The sequence below is a fragment of the Vombatus ursinus genome, unplaced genomic scaffold, assembly GCF_900497805.2.
Source record: "Vombatus ursinus unplaced genomic scaffold, bare-nosed wombat genome assembly UNPS02014874.1, whole genome shotgun sequence".
NCBI classification, from domain to species: Eukaryota; Metazoa; Chordata; class Mammalia; order Diprotodontia; family Vombatidae; genus Vombatus; species Vombatus ursinus.
Genome location: NW_020954652.1, coordinates 14,408,907 through 14,428,477, shown reverse-complemented (window position 1 = coordinate 14,428,477; position 19,571 = coordinate 14,408,907). Strand labels below are relative to the sequence as shown.

Below are 19,571 nucleotides of genomic sequence, written 5' to 3'. Positions count from 1 at the left end.
TTTCCTGATTTGTAAAACTGAGAGGTTTGGATGAGATGGCCTCAGAGGTGCCTTCCAGCCAGGAATCTAAAACCCTATTACCTGAAAATAAGAAAAGTTTCTTTCAAGAAAAGAGATTTTCACTTTTATTTGCCCTTCATAACTTCCTTTTGATTACCTGTCCACTATGGAGTGATTTATTAAACATTTGTAAAATATCGATCCCTGCTATTTAACGTTCTTTCCCCCACCTGATCTCATTAACATCAATTTAGCATTATGCTAATGTCTTCATTTAGTGACAGGGAGTGAATGATATGACAGTAGTGGCTCGCTTTCAGCTGCATGCTTTGGCTCATGCAGACCTCGCCATCGTGCATGGGTTAAGTGGCTGACAGGGATGCGGTGCAGACAGCCCAGAGACAACCAGGAAATACTCTGTGCTATTGGCAACATGGTGCTGCTCTCCTGCTGTTCTACATGAATAAGAAATGAGAATGGTAAAGCAGTACATAATTCTTGGCAACCTTAATTACACCACATAGAAAACATGTTTTTGTGTTCCATCTCAACATAAATAAAACACGATCTAATGAGAGTGATATTCCGTATTTGCTCGACTACACCTTATGGATCTACAGCATTCATTTAAATTTTTGAATGTGAATATAAAGGCTCCGCAAAAAGGAGATGAGAGAAACCAGATGAAGGTTAGTTCTCAGATAAGAGATGATGAAATGCAGAAAAGAATTAATAGGGAGAAAATTCTTGCTATTTATGCCTTGTCAGACAGCTAGCTTTCCTGGGGAAAAAATGCATACCTTTTCTAAAATATGCTGAATTTTTAAAAGGCTTGGTTCGTTTCAAATTATTTTGAAGGTCATGGTTTACTAATGCTTTATTTTTCAGAATACTGAATGTTCATTTTTAAATTTTCTTGTAAGGTTCCTGGTAAGAGAGCCTCTGATATCTCTGGTTCTGAGTTTCAAAGGAAAAAAAGGTCCCTGGAATGTGGTAGGAGAAGCAAGCCAGTCCTCTTAGGTCTCAAGATGGTCAGGGCTCCCCCTCTGGGTGCCCACCCCATTCAATGACCATGATACACGGAGCCTGGCTGGATACCCAGAAGGAGTCTGAGATCAATGCATGGAGTGTGATACATTTACATAGCTAATAGATTCATTTTTCAGCCTTATGCAGAGAAATCCCCCATGCACTGAACAGGCCCTATTGTCCTAGAACAATATCAGAAAACCATGGAGTATCTCATACAATGAGCCAGTAGTTTTGCTTGACGTTCAGTGAATTCAATGAAATCATTCTCCTTTGTTAAGCTACAGAAGCAGCAGAAACGTTGAATTTTCCATTAGGAGTTTTACCTGGGAAGCAGTACTGGTCTAGACTCTGGGCTGCCACTGATGTCTAAATTTTCTTACAGTGTACACACGAGAATACCTGAAACACACACGCGCACAGTCAATTACTGGATCACTGGGGTGGAGTATATTTTTAAAGCTGCACAAGGCTTACCTTTGCAGTGGCCCTGGCACGGAACTCCGGGCAGCCGTTCACCGTTATGGTTTCGTGCATATATTGATATACCTGAGGGGTTCATTGAAAAAAAAAAGGTTTTGTAAGAACATTAGAAAGGAATTAATTTTCATCATTAATAAGATATTTGATTTTCACAAAGAAGAAAGTAACAGGAAAAGTGAAAGAGAGAGTTGAGGCTTTTGGCCCAAATCCCTCTTGTTTCAGGAGCAGGGAAGAAGATGAGTTTCACTTCTGAAATTTCACTTTATTGAAATTTAGGACTTTCCCCTTTACTTTGTCATGTATAATCCATTACAACTGAATTATACATGTGTTAGGAGTGTATTTAATCACTTGGTGGTATTAAGTGTAAGTTGGTAACTCTTTAAAAAGTTTTCCAAATTCATGCTTTCCCAAGACACACTTTTGCATTCTTCTTTACACAGAAGTATATCACTTTTGAGAGTAATTTGATCTTTCAAATTATTGTTACAAATTCATATTTTTCGTGATTTGTAATTTAATCCACTTTATGAATCCATTTGACTTTAAGATGCTGTACTAAGCAATGAGTTCCTTAAGGATAGTCCTTATAAGACTGTAGGAGAGGAGGGGAATAACATTCCACGCAAAAGCAAGTGAAGGAGAAGAATCGGATGTCTAATAACCAGGGATAAAATAAATAGTTGGGTAGTGTACTGAAATACGTGAATGGTTCTGTGATCTCATCAATTTGGGAGTTCCCACTAATGATGTAGGTTACAACCCATCCATGCCTACTCCTTCTATGAGACTCTTGTCTGCATCCTCTCGCACGTCTGCTACATAGGGTCCACTCATCATGCTAGAGGCCTTCCTAGCTTTCTTTTGACATCACAAGGATACCAGTGGTGGTACTCAAGGCTTTTGGACTTCATCCTTGCCAAGTGATCAGATGCCCATCTTCCTTATCACTTTTACATTTCTCCGATGAGATAATGACTATTGTTCTTCCAAGTTTCTTATTTGTTATATGGTGTATCCTGATCACACCAACCATGTGTATTTCCATTTCCCTCTGTGTGATACTCATTTTTAATTCTCGAGACTTCTGTTTTCCATGTTTTCTTGATGTATGTGATATAGAATTTAGCTGATATGAATACTTAATCACAAATGATGACTTTACCCTTATACCTTACATAAGTTTTTCTAAGTTCATGATCTGAGACAAAATATTTACCAAGAGAATTTTAAATTCCTGCTACAAGAATGACCTAGAATAGAAAAATGGGAAGAAGATATAGACCCACTATACATACATGAAACTCAGATAAGATGATCATTTCTCTAAAACACTAATTTTTTTTCACAATTTGTCAGGTTTGTCATTGAATGTCATGTCTTCCATATGAAGTCCCCATTTCTCCAGGTTTTCGGTTGCATTAACTCTATTATTATGATGTTTCTTTGCATGAATGTCTATTAGGTGGTAGGTAGTCATATGATTTCTGGGTTTAGGTCTTCTGTCAATAATGCCCCAGTGATTACTCAACATAAACCAGTTTCTGTAAAAATGTACCCTTAAGGTCAGGGTGTTTTAGCAATATGGTGGCATCGTAAATGTCTTTGTCAAGTCCTCAGATACCCCTTTCTTGCTCTGTCCTCATTGGTATCTGGTACCTTTTCTTTCAAATCCTGGTCAGAGGCTCTTTTATTCATATGATTCCCTTTCTGGCAGTACCAAGAAAATGGTGCAAAGATTTTGTGCTTTTTCCTTATGTTAGAGATATGTTCTGCTCATGTCATGAAAATGTGAGAATATTCTGAGGGTAGGTCACAAAAAATTGGTCCAGGATGTCAGTGATCATTAAGTGCTGAAATATGGCCAGAGCATTAGGCCAGCTTCACAAGACCAACCTGAAATCTATAGGGTCCAAATCTAGCATAGAAGGCCATCTTTGCAAATCTTAAGCCTCCCAAAGTTATAAGCCTCCTATAAACTCATTTTGACATGAATATATAGACCCTAAGTCAATCTTAGACCTTGTGAGATAAGGGGGAGCAGATCACAGTGGTGGACTGGGTGGTTCTTTTCTTGAGTTCTCTTAAGTCAGCACAGTAATGTAGCTCACTTCACTTTCTTGAGTCCAAAGGATACAACTGATCCCTTCTGGAGACTATGATGGAAGGAAAGAGCCTGTTCTCATAATTCTCCAACACAGGCTTACTACAAGGCTCATCTTTTTTTTTGACTCATTTAATACTTCAATTGCTGATAGGGTGGTATTTTCCTGGGAAGACGCTTGATGAAGTGATCATAATTCTGGTAGCACAGGGACTAATCTACTCCCTTCTCACTCAATAAACCCCAGCACTCTGGAGGCTTCTCAGCTTCTTGGCCCTCCATTGTGGGTATCAGGACTACGGGTAGTTCCTGGGATGTCTTCAAGTTATGCTGAGGTAGTTCCTCTTTGAGGGGAAGGTACACTTCAGCGTCTCAGCCTACATGGGCTGTCATTGCTGCTAAAGCCATAGCCACCCAAAGAATGCTCCAACCACCACTTTCATATTTGATGTGTACTCTGCCTCCCCCTGCCTACAGAAAGTGGAATGATTTCATATTGTACTAGACCTCTCTTCCTCTGTTATGCTCTGCCTTCCATCATCATATATTTATCCATGATTTTGAAACTTTTGAATAATGAACCAGGAAATACAAGTCCCTGAGGTCTCAGAGCCTATCCGAACTATTCTTTGTTTAGCGTGCCTTCCCCAGGGATTTCAAGGTTTCTTTGCCAAGAAGGTGATAATGTTATTATGAAATCATTTCTTTAGCCATTGGATACACTTCCTAGAGATGAGAGGATGAGTTCAGTCTCAGAGCATTAGAAACTTGACCAATCTGCTCAGTCTGTCATCTTTATTCAGATCCCTCATTTGGTGTCCAGATCCCAAAACAGCACAGCACTTATGTACATCAAGCTACGGGTAACCTGGGGCAACCTGGGGCGATGCAGGCGTACTACAAAGGCTTCTTGGCTGTCTCTTTGAGGGCAGAACAGCAAGAGCCACACAGAATAACATATAGGAGAATATGGAGGGGCAGGATGACATGCCACCAAAGCCAGGAGTGCCTGGAGGATACACAAGGGAGTCTGAGATCAGTGCAAGGAGTGCAATATATTTACATAGCTAATAGACTTGTTTTTCAGCTCTATGCAAAGAAATTCTGCGGGCATTACAGGCCCTATTGCCCTGTCATACACTGCATAGTGAACCTCACAAAGGATTGCTGGTTTTGACAGCCACCTACTAGCCCTGATTTGGCTGGTAACCTTGCCTAAATACTTTCTCTTCCATGACTTAGGTATGGGTGAAGCTAGCAGAACTCATGTCTTGTGCATGGTCTCAGCTATGTCTGCCCTTCCCTAAATCCATTGTCAATACCCCTCATTTCCAAAATTTTATTTGTTAAAAATTATAGAGTTCAGGCTGGAAGATTCTTGGGGAATCTAGTCCAAATCATACATTTTAGAAATTAGGAAACTGAGGCCCAGAGAGGATAAAGATCATGTAGCTGGTTTGTGGCAGAACCATCATTCAAACCTCAATATTTTCATTCCTAATCCAGTGTTAAAGTGGGTTATTGTCTGAAATTTGCTAACTGTATGACTTGGAACAAGTCTTTTAACCTCTGTGAGCCTCAATTTCCACACCTGTAAACTGGATGATAACAATTCCTGAGATGGAGGGGGTGTTTTCTTCATCTTTTTCCCAGACCAGCCTTGTGATTTCACTGGTATATGGAATTCCCAATGAGGAAATTCCTTCGACCAATGCTGATTGACACCTGCTTCAACTTATGGTCTCAGAGAGTTGCCTGGGGACATTGAGTTAAGGCGACTCACCTAGGGTCATACAGCCATTAGGAGTTAGAAGGAGAAGTTGAAGCCAGGTTTTCTAGAGTTTGAGGCTGGCTCTCTAGCCACTATACTAGTGGGTGTTAAACTAAAATAGAAATGAGGGCCACTAAACCATATCTAAGGATGCCTGTGGGCAGAATATTGACCTAGAAAACCACCTACTGTTGTTATCTGTGTTGTTTTATATTTTTATTTATTTTATTAAATATCTCCCAATTGGATTTTAATCTGGTTCTGGTTAGACTCTGGAGTTTTGCGATACTTCTGCATTACCCCATGTTGACATTTGGTGTTATCTTAATACTTTGTACAAAATTACTGATGTTCTAGTCACCTTCTGCTCAAAGATTTGTATGATTCATAGGGAAACACACAGCACCACATAACTCGGCAATGAGGAAAAGAACCCAGAAGTCCCAGAGTTGGTGGTTGAAAGAAATTGTGGTAAATATAATGGAGGCTTTTATTTGAAAACTAGAAAAATTTTCAAAGGGGGGGGGAGAGGGAGAGGGAGAGGAAAGAAGATGGAGTACTAGTAGTAGTAGTACTAGTAGTAGTAGTACTAGTAGTTGTTGTTAAGTGACTGTTACCAAGCCAGCACTTTGCATAGCTCCTGGCGCATAATAGGTGCTCAATGTTTATTGCTTGATTGACTGATTGTTTCAAGATCAAATAAGATAATAATTGCAAAGCACCTAACATGGGGCTTGGCGCATAGAAAGAGCTATGTAAATGTTAGTTATTTTTATGATTGTTATTACTAACTTTCAAGATGAAATGAGATAATTATAAAGTGCTTAGCATGCAGAAAACACTATATGTTTTAACTGTTAATAGTGGCTGATTGTTTCAAGCTCAAGTGAGATAATAATTGTAAAGAGTTTGGCGCAGTGGTTGGTACTTAGTTATTATTATTATTATTATTATTAAGACGCAGCATTTGATTCCAGGTCTTCCTGACTCAGTGGTTTGCTCTCTGTCCACCAATACCATCTCCCTTTAATATAAGACTTTCTTATACCAAAGAAATCACAGATCTACTACCCCCCATCAAATGCCTCTATTGTATGCTATAGAATGGTTCTAGGTATCACAGGATCTCAAGACCATAGATTTAGAGCTGAAAGGGACCTCAGAGGTCATTTGTACTGAACTTCTAATTTTACAAATCAGTAAACTAAGGCCTACAAATCTGGCCTACAAAATTTACTAGCTGTGTGACCCTGGGCAAGTCACTTAACCTCTGTTTGCTTCAGTTTCCTCAACTGTAAAAGGGTGATAATTATAGCACCTACCTTGCAGGGTTGCTATGCAGATCAAATTAGATATTTATAAAAAGTGCTTACCACAGTGCATAGCACATAATATATGCCACAGAAATGTTTATTCCCTTCTTTTTATAGATCATTTGGATGTATACAAAGAGCTGTACACGTGTTATCTCATTTACACTTCATAACAACCCTACCAGATGGGTGCTGTTATTATCCTGATTTTACACATTAGGAAACTAAAGGTAATGGTGGTAGGTTAAGTGACTTGCCTAGGGTCACATAGTTAATAAATGTCTGATGTAGAATTTGAACAAAAACCCCTTCCTGACTCCAAGTCCATCACTCTTACCCCTTACCTGACCTAAATGCCACATTTCTCCATCTTAAATTCATGAACTCATCAATGTTGGTAGTAACTCCAATTGTGCACATCACAACTCATCTGTAACTTTCTATCCTCTTATCTCTTAGACATGTCCATAGATGGGGTCCCTAAAGGGATGGAAACACTTTGTTGTTCAGTCATGTTTGAGTTGTGTCCAACTTTTCATGACCTTGTTTGGGGTTTTCTGGGCAAAGACGGAGTGGTTTGCCATTTCCTTCTTCAGCTTATTTTACAGATGAGGAAACTGAGGCAAATGGGATTAAGTAATTTGCCCAGAGTCACACAGCTAGTAAGTGTCTGAGGCTAAATTTGAACTCAGGAAGATGAGTCTTCCTGACTTCAGGCCCAGCACTCTATTCACACTGTTCCACCTAGTTGCCTCTGGAAACTGGATACACTAGTATGTCCCTATTCTGTAGTTTCCATTGCTACACTCAAGCTATCGGTCTCTTGTTTTTCGCTCTCCCTGTGTGCCTCGCTCACCTTCTTTTTCCATCATCCATTTCCTGGGTGATATCTTTGACATGTCATGTATACAAGTCAACATTAACAATACATTGCAACCTATTTCTATTCACCATATATTTCTCTAATTCTGTCTAGGCCCAAGGTTCTTATAATATTTTTGGTGTCATAGATCCCTTTAGCATTCCGGTGGAGCATATGGACCCCCTTCCCAAAATAAGGTTTTTAAATGCATAAAATAAAATACATAGGATTACAAGGGAAACCAACCATTTTGCAATAAAGATGTATTTTTTTCCATCTAAGTTCATAGACACCCTGAAATCTACCTTTGGGACCCCTTAGCACTCTGTGGATCCAAGATTAAGAGACCCTTCTCTGGGTTGCTAGCAACTTTTTTTCTCCTTTGGGGACTGTGGTGGTCCATGATTCAGAGACACAGAATAGCATTGGAAGAATATTGGTGCAAAAAATTGGGGTTTTGTGGTAGGGAGAAGCTTGAGAGAGCGTGATGTAAACTCCTAATAATTTCCCAAATTGAGCATGGTCCCTTCTCTTCCTTTTGGGCATGCTTAAGCTGTGCTCAGTGACTTCTGCCCAAGATACCTGTACTGATGGACCAGTTCAACGATCAAATATAATTTGCTTCCTAGGAATTAGTTTTTACTGCATGGATTGTTCCTTGAGTCTCATCAAATAGAAGTTTACCAAAATTCCTTCATTCTTCTATTATCTGGGACTCTATAGTTTTGTATAGCTTTGCAATACTTTGTAGTGTTAGACTACAAGAGTTTTTTTTAAAATTTTATTGTTATCTCTTATTCTATGGAACCAATAATGCTAGACAATTATTGCTTTTAAGCACAACTAGGAATCGTTAATAGGAGGGGGCAGCAACAAACATTTTAAAGCACCTATTATGTGCTAAACACTGTGTTAAGTGCTTTACGGATATCTCATTTGATCCCAACAACAACCCTGTGAGACAGGTGCCCCCATTTTATAGTTCAGGAAACTGAGGCAGACAGAGGTTAAATGATTTGCTTACAATCACACAGTATCCAAGTCTTAATTTGAACTCAGATCTTCCTGAATCCAGGCCCAGAGCTGAATCCATTGTGCCATCTTAGCTATAGAGCAGATACAATGCATCACAGAAGTGGGATCCTATATTTTAAAAAGTGTTCAATTTTGAGTCAGAAGATCTGGGTTCTAATGTCAACTATGCCATTTACTACTTCTGTGACCTTGAGCAAGTCAGAACCAGCAGGATATCTTTATAGGGGAAATAATATCTTTATAGAGGTTTTATTATCTTCCCTTCAATAGTTTCCCACGGATGGCCAACTGAGTCGCATACACTTCATAGAAACTCAGACATATCATTCCACAAAGTTCTTAGAATTCAATAAAGTCTGGTTCAATGAATAACACAAGTGAAATATTTCAAAGAGCTGTACTGAATCTCATTGTAAAGTTCAGCATCCATTTTCTAATGCTTCAAAGAATCCTCAAATGAGATCAAATTTGATAATTTTTGTAAAGCGCTTAACACAATGGTTGCAACTTAGGTGCTATAAAAATGCTTATTCTCTTCCCTTACCTTGAGTAAATCTCTCAGATTCAATAGTGTTACTGTCTTCAGAATTTATTACAAGCCTACTAAGACTAAATATTTAGAGAGAGCTATTGGATAAAGGAAACAAAAATGTACTATTATGATTACAAAATGACAGGCCAGAAAGTCATTTGTTAAGTCAGGTTTCAGAAGAGTATTTAATAAAAACTTAAGAATATTAATCTTTTTTATATAGAGTTCATTGTCATTTTACTTTATATTGAAAATAAATGTGATGATTTTCTTTCCAACTGAAAATTCCTTTATGAGATAATGCAAGCATCTTAATAAAACAAATACAACTGATATAAAAGGTCCGTTCCATTTATCAACAGTATTCTTTCTAAAATGGAATTTAAATTGTTAAATTTCTCAAGGAACACTGTTGCTTCACCTTGAGACTTCCATTGATATTGGTGTCATTCATTATAACAACTGAAAGAACATTACTATATCAAAGTGCAAATTGTATATATAATAGTTTTACTCAGAGAGAATTTTAAAGCATTGAGAAGACAGAAATTTATTTAATGTATTTCTGCAACAGGGAAGCAATTCTACAGGATCATTGGGTAACAGTTACCCATAAATTTGAGAGGACTTTTGGATAAAAAAAAAACAGAGTCTCCAAAATGTTATGTGTTTTTTGGTATTGTGCTTTGGATCATGGTCCGTTAAATGTAATAGTAGGCAGAGATCTTAGAGAGCAGCCAGTTCGGTTTCTTTAATTTATAGAGAAGACAACTGAGGATGGAAAAGGCCAACTGATTTTTCCCAGGTGATCGTGGGATCGTCTGATTCTAAAGTTAGTGGTCCTTCCATGGAATCTTAGGGCACTAGGACTTACCTACAAGGAAATCTCGACTCATTTCTTTTACTTTACAGTTGGTAAAACTTAGGCCCAGAGAGAGGAAGTGGCATTCCTAAGGGCATACAGTGAATGAATGGTGGATGTGTCACCACTCATTGACTGTCCATGTGAGAATGCATATTCAGAGGCCTCCAATGGGTCAGTGCCTCTATTCCATTGTCCTAGATAATAGACTAAGAGAACAGTGAGACTTTCTTTTTTGTATTTAGTCTTTTGATGCTTACTTTGACTGTAATTAACATATTCCATTTATAGCACCTAAACTGTAACATTGATTTTTTTTAAGCTGCATCAGCTATTTCATAGGGGCAGGTAAGTGGTGCAGCAGATAGGGTGCCAGGCCTAGAGTTAGGAAGACTTGAGTTCAAATGTGGCCTCAGACATATACTAGCTGTGAGACCCTGGGCAAGACACTTAACCCTGTTTGCTTCAGTTTCCTCATCTGTCAAATGAGCCGGAGAAGGAAATGGCAAACCACTCCAGTATCTCTTCCCAAAAAACCCCCATGACTGAACAACAAAAACTGATTCTGAGGTCAGCTTAGTATCCATTATATCATTGCGTCTTGCTGCTATGATAGCAGGTTTATACTTTATATGAAATCATAGTAGTAGTAAATATGGCATGGAACTACAACTGATTTTTTAAAAGTCTTAATATTTTCCTAATCACCTTCAGGTCAAAGAGTAGGTTATACTTAGCACATTACAGAATCATGCAGATGCTTGGTAAGAATCCAGAAGTCTCAAACTGAGAGACTGATGAAAATTGAGGGAGATAATAATGGAGGCTTCTATTCAAAGCTAGATGGAAAGATTTTCAAAAAGAAAGGAGTCAAGAAACGCTGATCTTATGTTAGGTATTGAATGACAGGGCTTTGAATTACAAAGAATATGATGCACAGTCTCTGAGAAAGTGTTTGAAATAATACCAAAGAGACCCTGGGCTCCAAGGGTCATAAATGTACAAAGGAAGTGATCTACTTTAATGGATGATAAAACCTCATAGCAGATACAGGAATGCTCCAGTGATTTTCTAAGGCTTCAGCGTAGCTGAGCCGAGAACTCGAGTGTCAAAAGAATTAGAATTAGGATCAGTTTGGTCATTTTATATCTATGACCTGGGGGGAGAAATGAACCTTTCAGTGTAATTGGAAAAAAACGAAAATGACACTGCAGTGAGTTGCCTCAAGAGAGGAGGCGAGGAAAAATGGGAAGACTTACATAAAGGAGTAATACTGAAGCGAATAAGTAAGTTTATGAGCATAGGACATATAATGGGAGGGGAAGGTAAAGGATTATTAAGTATTACACTAAAATATTGCCAAAAAGAATAGAGATTTGCTTCAAAGAAAAAAAAAAGAATTCTACAATGCATAAGGTTGTATATGTATTTTTAAAAAATATTATTCCCTGATCTGCATTAGAACAACAGATAAAAAGAGAACTAGAGAAATGTGGTATATGGTGGGATTTGAAGATATGAAACTCTGAAACTTGTTTATGGCATCCCTAATAAAGGCTGAATCCCCATGTCCCTCCATAATTTCAGACCATCTGTGTGCTTGGACAATATTTGCAATATTAAGCTATACTGTTTTTGATCATAATACAATAAAGAGCCTCAGAATTTTTACAGCAAACAGTAGGGCATGGGAATTGCCTAAAATTAATTAGTGACTTGGAATTTAAATGTACTCAGTGAAATGGAGTCCACCAGAACTGACTCCCATCCAAGTAAAGCCCCCGTAAATATCAAATGTGGTGACGGGAAGATACATATTATACTCACTTTTATTAAGGAAGAGTAAAGGTACATATCATGTGCCTAAGCTAACCATTATCTAGTCATTTTGGGTCAGTTTGCAGAAATAATTTTGACAGAACTGAATATTGGTTCAGATGCTGAGGATGGTATAGATCTGTGTTTAGCTGAAAAAATCCCAAGCTTTGAGGTATTTTGTTTTTGTTTTTTGGTCTGTTTTCTCTTTCACAACATGACTAATACGAAAATACGTTTTGCATGGCTGCACACATACAACCTATATCAAATTGCTTGCGTTCTCAAAGAGGGGGGAGGGGACAGAATTTGGAACTTAAAACTTTTAAAAATTAATGTTAAAAATTATTTTTACATGTAATTGGGGAAAATAAAATACTAAATAAATAAAATTTTAAAACCCTAAAAAAACCACCAAGCTTTTTCAGTTGTTGCCTTGGAGTAATGGTGTTCCCAAATCATCAAAAGAATATTTTCTCCTAGAAGAAAACATAAAATGCAAAAATGTAGAACATGAACATCTCTAGAAAAATAAAATATCTAATGGCATTAATGATAGTTTTGCCACAAGGTTTGATTAGAATGCACAGTTGTGAAACACCTACTGCATTAAATGATCCTTGTTGTAGTATATGGTCAATGTAAAAGCACCAGAAGGAGCCATGGCAACCACTGAGAAAAGTAGAATTTTGAAGTTGGAAAGGACCTAAGAGCCATCTAGTCCAAACAATGCCTCAACAGGAATCTCTACTGCAACATCCCAAGTGGCTTTCAATTTGATCCGATCTAATCTGTTCCAGTTCTATCCAATCCAACCCAATTCCATTCAACAAGCATTTGTTAAGGGACTGCTATATCTAAAACACTATAGGAAGCACTAGAGATATAAAAACATAAACAAAATAGTCTTTGCCTTTAAGGAGCTTATATTCTAACACAGTCATGTCAGCAAGTATTTATTTGTTCTTCAGTCATTTTCAGTTGTGTCCGACTCTTCATGGCCTCATTTGGGTTGTATTTTTTTTTTTGCAAAGATACTGGAATGGTTTGCCCTTTCCTTTTCCAGCTCATTTTACAGATGAGGAAACTGAGGCAAACAGGATAAAGTGACTTGCCCAGGGCCACACAGTTAGTAAGTGTCTGAGAGACCAGATTTGATCTTAAGATGAGTCTTCATGACTCCAGGCCTAGCACTCTATGCACTGCACCACCTAGCTGCCCATTTATTAAGCTATTACTAATGTGTCAGACCCTGTGCTACATGCTAGGAATACAAGTATAAGCAGAAATAAAAATAGATATAAATAATAAATAGGTATAAATAATGATTAAAAATAGAAACAGATACACATAAATACATATAATAGATATAAATAATGATTAAAAATAGATGTAATAAAGAGTAAATATAGAAATAAAGTTCATAGAACTTATATTCTAATGATGGAAGATAACACATGAAAAGGAAGGAGGTATATCAAGGGAGTATGGTGAACAAAATTCTGTGGAGAGTTAGGAGTACAGTTTGGAGAGGTATCATGTCATGGTTGGCCTAGGCCTCTATAAAATGGAGGTTGTGGCAAGGACCTACCAATCAGAGGAAGAGTCTACAGAGGCAGAAAATACTTCCAATGTGAGTCCAGGGGTAATGGTCCACCCCTGGAAGATTGCAAGGTAGAGAGAGCTTCCAGGGTGAAGAAGTTTCTGTGAAATGGTAGACAACATTGGGTGATGATGAATCAGTAGTGCAGCCTGAAGGGGAATGTTATTCTACTCTATGTAGAATGTAGTTTTTCTCCTTGAAGACCTATAATGAGTTGGAACTCATTGTCCCCAAGGCATCCCCTTTCTATTTTCAGATAGCTCTCTGTTAGGATCATATACTGTATTTTTAAAACCAAAACTACCTCTCTGAAACATACACCCATTGTTCCTATGTCTGTCCTCATGAGCCAAGCAATGGAAGCATAAGACCTATTCCTCATGATAATACCTCAAATAGATGAAGACAGCTATGATGTCCACTCTAAGGGTTTTCTAGGCTAAATAACCCCAGTTACCTACACCAATGTTGTTGTTATAAACCCCTTTACTAAACTGATAATTCTCTGGACACCAATCCTTAAATGTGGCACCTTGAACTAAACATGATATATACCATAGGTGGTCCTACCAGGTCAGAGGCCAATAGGACAATCAACTTCCTCACTGTGGATGTTATATTATTAACAAAACCTAAGATCCACTGTCTACCATGTCATTCTATTGACTTAGATTAAGTTCAAAGTCCAAGAAAAAAGTTTTTTTTCACACAAGTTATTGTCTAGCCATTCATTTTCCCATTGTATTTATGCATTTGATGTTTTGAACTTAAGTGCAGGACTTTGTGTTTATTTCAATATTGAATTTAACCTTACTTGATTCAGCCAATCATTTCAGCCTTTTAAGACTTCTGTGGATTACAAGTCTTTCATCCAATATCCTAGCTTTGTGTAATCTTCAGATTGGATAGATATCCGTGAACCTTCATTCAAATCGTTGATTAAATGCAGAAAGACTGGACAGAATAGGGCCAACCACAGAGAGCCTTATGACATTCCACTAGAGATAGTCATCCTTTAAGCATTACTTCTGCAAGAAATCATCTGTGATGAAAGCTTATCTAAATGACAGGTAAGAAAAAATTCTGATCAAATGAAAAAAAAATAGACAACTCACAGCTAGAGTTGTGAAGAGATTTGCTAGGCTGATGAAGAGATTTGCTAAAAATGTGTCATTATAAAAAAGGCATGATGATACCAAATTTGTCAATTAATCCATTGAAATGTCTTCTTGATAAGTCTAATTTAACATAATTGGTTTGCTTTGAAATTTTATGTATTTTTCTTCTTTCTAATTTGGCATAGTGTCACATACCTGTAATCCCTGCTACCAGAGAGGCTAAGTCTGGTGCATATTTTGAGTTTAGGAGTCCCGAGCTGTAGTAGGCTATGCCTGTCAGGGGACCACTTCAGGTTTGGCATTAGCATAGTATAATTTGGCATTACTATACACAATGCCTATATAGAGGCATTAGTATATCTGTGAGTGGGTGGATGGGTGGGGGGCAGCCAGATTACCCAAAAAGGGTTGAACCAGCCTAGACTGGAAATGAAGCAAGTGAAATTGACTCCTGTGCCAATCAGTAGTAAAATCAGGACTCCAAGTAGTCCTATCCATTACCTGTAATTTCCAGGCTGGGCAACATAGGGAAATCAAATCTTAATAATAAATAAACAAATAAATACTCTATACTGAGAAGGGGTCCATATGCTTCCCCAGACTTTCAAGGAGGTCTGTGATTCAAGCAAGGTTAAGAACTGTGATCTAATTTAATAAAATTGTACATGATATGTATGTAATACAATTGTACATAATGTAGTAGAACTTATATCAGATTGCTTGCCATCTTGGGGAGGGAGAAGGGAGAGAGGGAGGGAGAAAAAATTTGTAACTCAAAATCTTATAAAACTGAATGTTGAAAGCTATATTTACATGTAATTGGAGAAAATAAAATTCTATTAAGTGGAAAAAATAAATTAAAAATAAACTTGAAAAAAAAGAACCGTGATCTAAACCAAAACTCTATTTTTACAGAGAAGGAAACAGAGGCCCAGATATTAGGTGTGATTTTCAGGGAGAACCTGATTATTTGATTCCATTATTGAAAAACTTTTAAAGAAGGAAAATACTTATTTCTTCCTAGATTTCCACACATAAGAAGGAATAAAAGAATGTATCTTGCTTCTATGTGTAATAAGCATCTGCTTATTTCAGCCTTTCTGTTCACAAAGTGAAATGTATAAATTTTTCAGAGAAAAGAGCTAGGGAATATAATTGGTTCATTTACCAATTGGGACGCATTGTACGATACAGTGTGAGGGGACTGCATTTGAGGTTGTCAGAAGAACCATTCCTTTGTGCCTCCAACAGTGTTTTTTTTTTTTTTTTCCAGAAAGTCTCCCTCTATTAACACTCATGGATATGAATTGATTTACAAAGTTTTGACAGAAAAAACTTTAATTTGCTGGTTTCCAGTGCAGGACAAAATTCAGCAGTACAATATTTAAGTTAGAAGAACAACCCAAACATCTTGAATTTGAGCTATTCCCCAGATTTATGGCCATTTTATTTCCTAAGAGCTCTCCTCCAATTTATTACTAGCAACTGTGATATTAATGGGCATGTACCAAGACTTGCTATAGAATTAAAATCAATACATGTTTATTAAGCACTAGTTGCATACAAGTCACTAAGGATAAAAACAACAATGGAACAGTTCTTACCCTAAAGGAGATTTCATTCTACAGAGGAGTGCAACCTGCATATGGGTCATTTCAGAAGAAAGAGAAACAACAACAACTGAGATCAAAGGAAACTTGTTCCTCTGAGTATGAAGGTGGCTAAGAATTCTAAGAGGTGGAAAAGCAGGAGAGAGTCTCTTCAAAGAAAGGAAGCAGAAATGCTGAGTTTGAGGAACAGAAAATAAATCAGTTTTAACTTCAATGCAAAGTGTAGGAATAGAGGAATGGATCCTAAGACTAGAACCATATTTTGAAGAGCTTTAAATGCTGGACTGAGGCATTTGTACTTTATCATAGAGGAAATAGGGGGAAAAGTCATTTTATGACTTTAAGCAAATCACTTAATATCTCTAGGCCTCAGTTTCCTCTTCCATAAAATAAGGGGATCTGACTAAATGATCTCTGAGATCATTTCTAAATCCATGAGCTAGATCGTTTTTGAGCAGGCATGAAAGTCAGATTTGGTTTTTAGGGAGATCATTTTGTCAGATATATGGAAAACAGATTAGAGAAAGGGAGAGATTAGAGACAGGAAACCAATTAGAAGCCTACCACAATAGTCTAGGAAAGAAGTGATTAAAATACAACTTAGAGTGGTAGCTCTGAGTGGAGAGGAAAAGACAGGAGAGAAATGAGAATTGAACCCATGGAGGTTGATGAGATCACTAGGCAAGAAAGAGCAAAAGAAGACCCAGATGAGAGCCTTGAAAGGATTACCATTTGGAGATAGATTTTTAATTCAGCAAAGGAAGAGAAGGAGCAGTTAGACCTGAAAGATAACCAGCATAGAGCACTGTCATGGCAGCTAAACCAGAAGATAATGTCCAGAAAGGAAAAGGTGGTCAATAACGATCAAAGCCACGCAGAGTCAAAAAGAGACAAGGGAGGAGAAAGAAAAGCCCATCGTATTTAGCATTTAAGAAATCATGGATAGTCTCAGAAAAAGCAGTAGTTGAGTGATGGAGTTGGAAAAGCCAGATCACAAAGGACTGAGAAACTAATGGGAGGTGAAGAAGTGAAAGCAATACCTTAACACATCAGTTTCTCTGAGTTTGACTGAAAAAGAGAGGAGATGATAGCTTGAAAGGATATCAGGGCTAAACGAACACTTTTTAAATAGAGATTTTGATTCCTTTTTTAAAATATTGAAGCTCTTCCCAAAGGATCACTCCTTCCAAAGTCCTATGCAAAACATAGTTTTTGATGACCACTCAAAGTAATCAGGCCCTTCTTTATGCTTCTAATAATGTCTTCAATATCTGTACAACTGCCCATTCTGTTGGAATTATTTCTGCTACTTGCTAAAATGGAGCTCAAATGACTGGGTTACATACCAAATCCCGAAGGAGATACATGACACTATCTAGGGAAGGGTATTCTGTGCTGTAGAAAGAAAGCTAGAAGATAGTATGGTCAGATATAAATTGAGATAGTTATTTAAAAAAATATAGTACTGTAGTTAGTCTTTGAAATAGTACCGCAATCATAGCGACAACTCCCATTATTGAGACAAAGATTATGTAACATACTCAGATTATTAAACTTGGATTGGGTTTAGTACATCCACCCTCACTAAAGCAGGACAAAGAATGTTATTTGTACCCTTGTCATTACTCATTTATTTTGTTATCGTTTTTTAAAAATGTGACTATATTGACTAATAACAAATTCTGCAGATAGTCTATTAAGACTCGTTCAATTTAAAGGCTGATAAGAGTCCAGACCAAGTAAGTCAAACTAGGTTGTACAATGACTAAGTGGAAAATAAGGGTCACAAGTTACCAAACATTTTCCCCAATGACAGGGCAGGCAGCCAAGCCCCTAGGGAGAAATCTGCTGTTTATGGTCATCCAAATGGAACTCCCCAGAGGCAGCTGCTTTCACTCCTGTCTCCATCACAGGGCCAGAGTTTCCCCTGGCAGGAAATGCCTAAGCAAAATTTGTCTGAGCTGTCGTTCCCAATCAATGTATCATAATGTTCAGCGGCGGTGTCATCCTATTGGTTTAGGCCATCTAGAGAAGGTAAACCTCTGGTGGGAATCTAATCTCAAAAAACAACTCTATTAGAACCTTCTGAGTTCACTCTTTTAGAGCCCCTCTTTAGCTGATGGTATTTTGATGTGAAATTCCCAGCAGGTTCTTAATAGCCTGACTAGCACTTCAGGATATAGATTAGTTGAACATTTTTGCTGTGTAGTCCAGATTTTCACACTGCCAATGAATCAGAGACATAACTAGCCCTGATGAGGAAATAATAATAATAATAATAATAATAATAATAATAATAATGATAAGTATAATTATGATGATAAGGGTAATCTTTTAAAGCTAACTTTATATAGTTCTTTAAGGTTTGCAAAGCACTTTACATATATTATCTCATTTGATCAGCAAAACAACCTTGTGAGGTAGGGACTATTATTACCATCATTTTATCGGTGAGGAAACCAAGGTTTTAAGTAACTTGGCCGGGGTCACATAGCTATTAAATGACTGAGGCAGGATTTGAATCCAGGTTTTGACTCCAAACCCACTGTTCTAACAATTATGCCATTGACATCTCTTTGGCAGCCACTCCCTCCTGCCCTCCTGTAGTTATTCTTATAAGGGCCTGCCTTTCCCTAAAATCCCATGGGTGCAAGCACCAGACCCTATGGGACAGGTCAGCCTCTGATACTGTAACTTTGATGGGCCTGTCCTCAGCACTTTCTACTCCCTTTTCCCCTGAAACTGAATTTGCCCCAAGTGCCAAGGAAGTTAGAATTCTGACCTGAACTAATCAATCTGAAATCAGTTGTTTTTCTCTGCCCTAATAAATTTAAAATGGCACACCATCAATTCTTAAATAGGTGTAGATCAGTTATTAATACAGTAGCAACAACGGATAAGTTATTTTATTTGCCAAAATGACCAGATCAGATGGCTATTTGTTGAGTATCAGTCCCTGACTTGGGGACCTTTCAAATCCACTTAATGATTACCCCTTTTGAAACGGTTTCAACCCCAATGGACAGATAATACCACATAGTGGATAAAGAGGAAGTCTCAGAGCCAGAAAGACTTGGACTTCCTTCAAGTCCTCCCCACTGAGTTAGAACTCTGTCTCTTCAACTTCTAAACGGGTGACCCCCAGAGCAAATAACATTGTGGATTGCTCAGAACACCAGTTCAAGGAGGCAGAGGTGATGAGGAGTGGGGGTATGTCCAAGCTTTGAAACAACTTCTTGAAGTTCTGGGATAAGATACTGATTCTAACATGGGAGCAGTTGTAGAAAGTGTTGCTTTCTCAGTGTATCTTTGGATTAGACCTATTGGGCATCTAGGTGCTGCGGTGGATAGAACGCTGGGCCTGGAGTCAGGAATGCTCATTTTCGTGAGTTCAAATCTGGCCTTAGACTCTTTCTGGCTACGTGATCCTAGGT

General features: G+C 37.8%; 1 protein-coding gene across 1 annotated transcript in view; it reads right to left on the bottom strand.

Annotated features, from left to right (window-relative positions):
- Nucleotides 1-19,571, bottom strand: part of LIN7A (lin-7 homolog A, crumbs cell polarity complex component) — a 184,902-nt gene that overhangs the window by 80,103 nt on the left and 85,228 nt on the right. Inside the window, exon 3 of the mRNA XM_027842537.1 lies at nucleotides 1,507-1,578. Coding sequence (XP_027698338.1) covers nucleotides 1,507-1,578 — 72 coding nt within the window. The remainder of the gene's footprint in view (nucleotides 1-1,506; nucleotides 1,579-19,571) is intronic.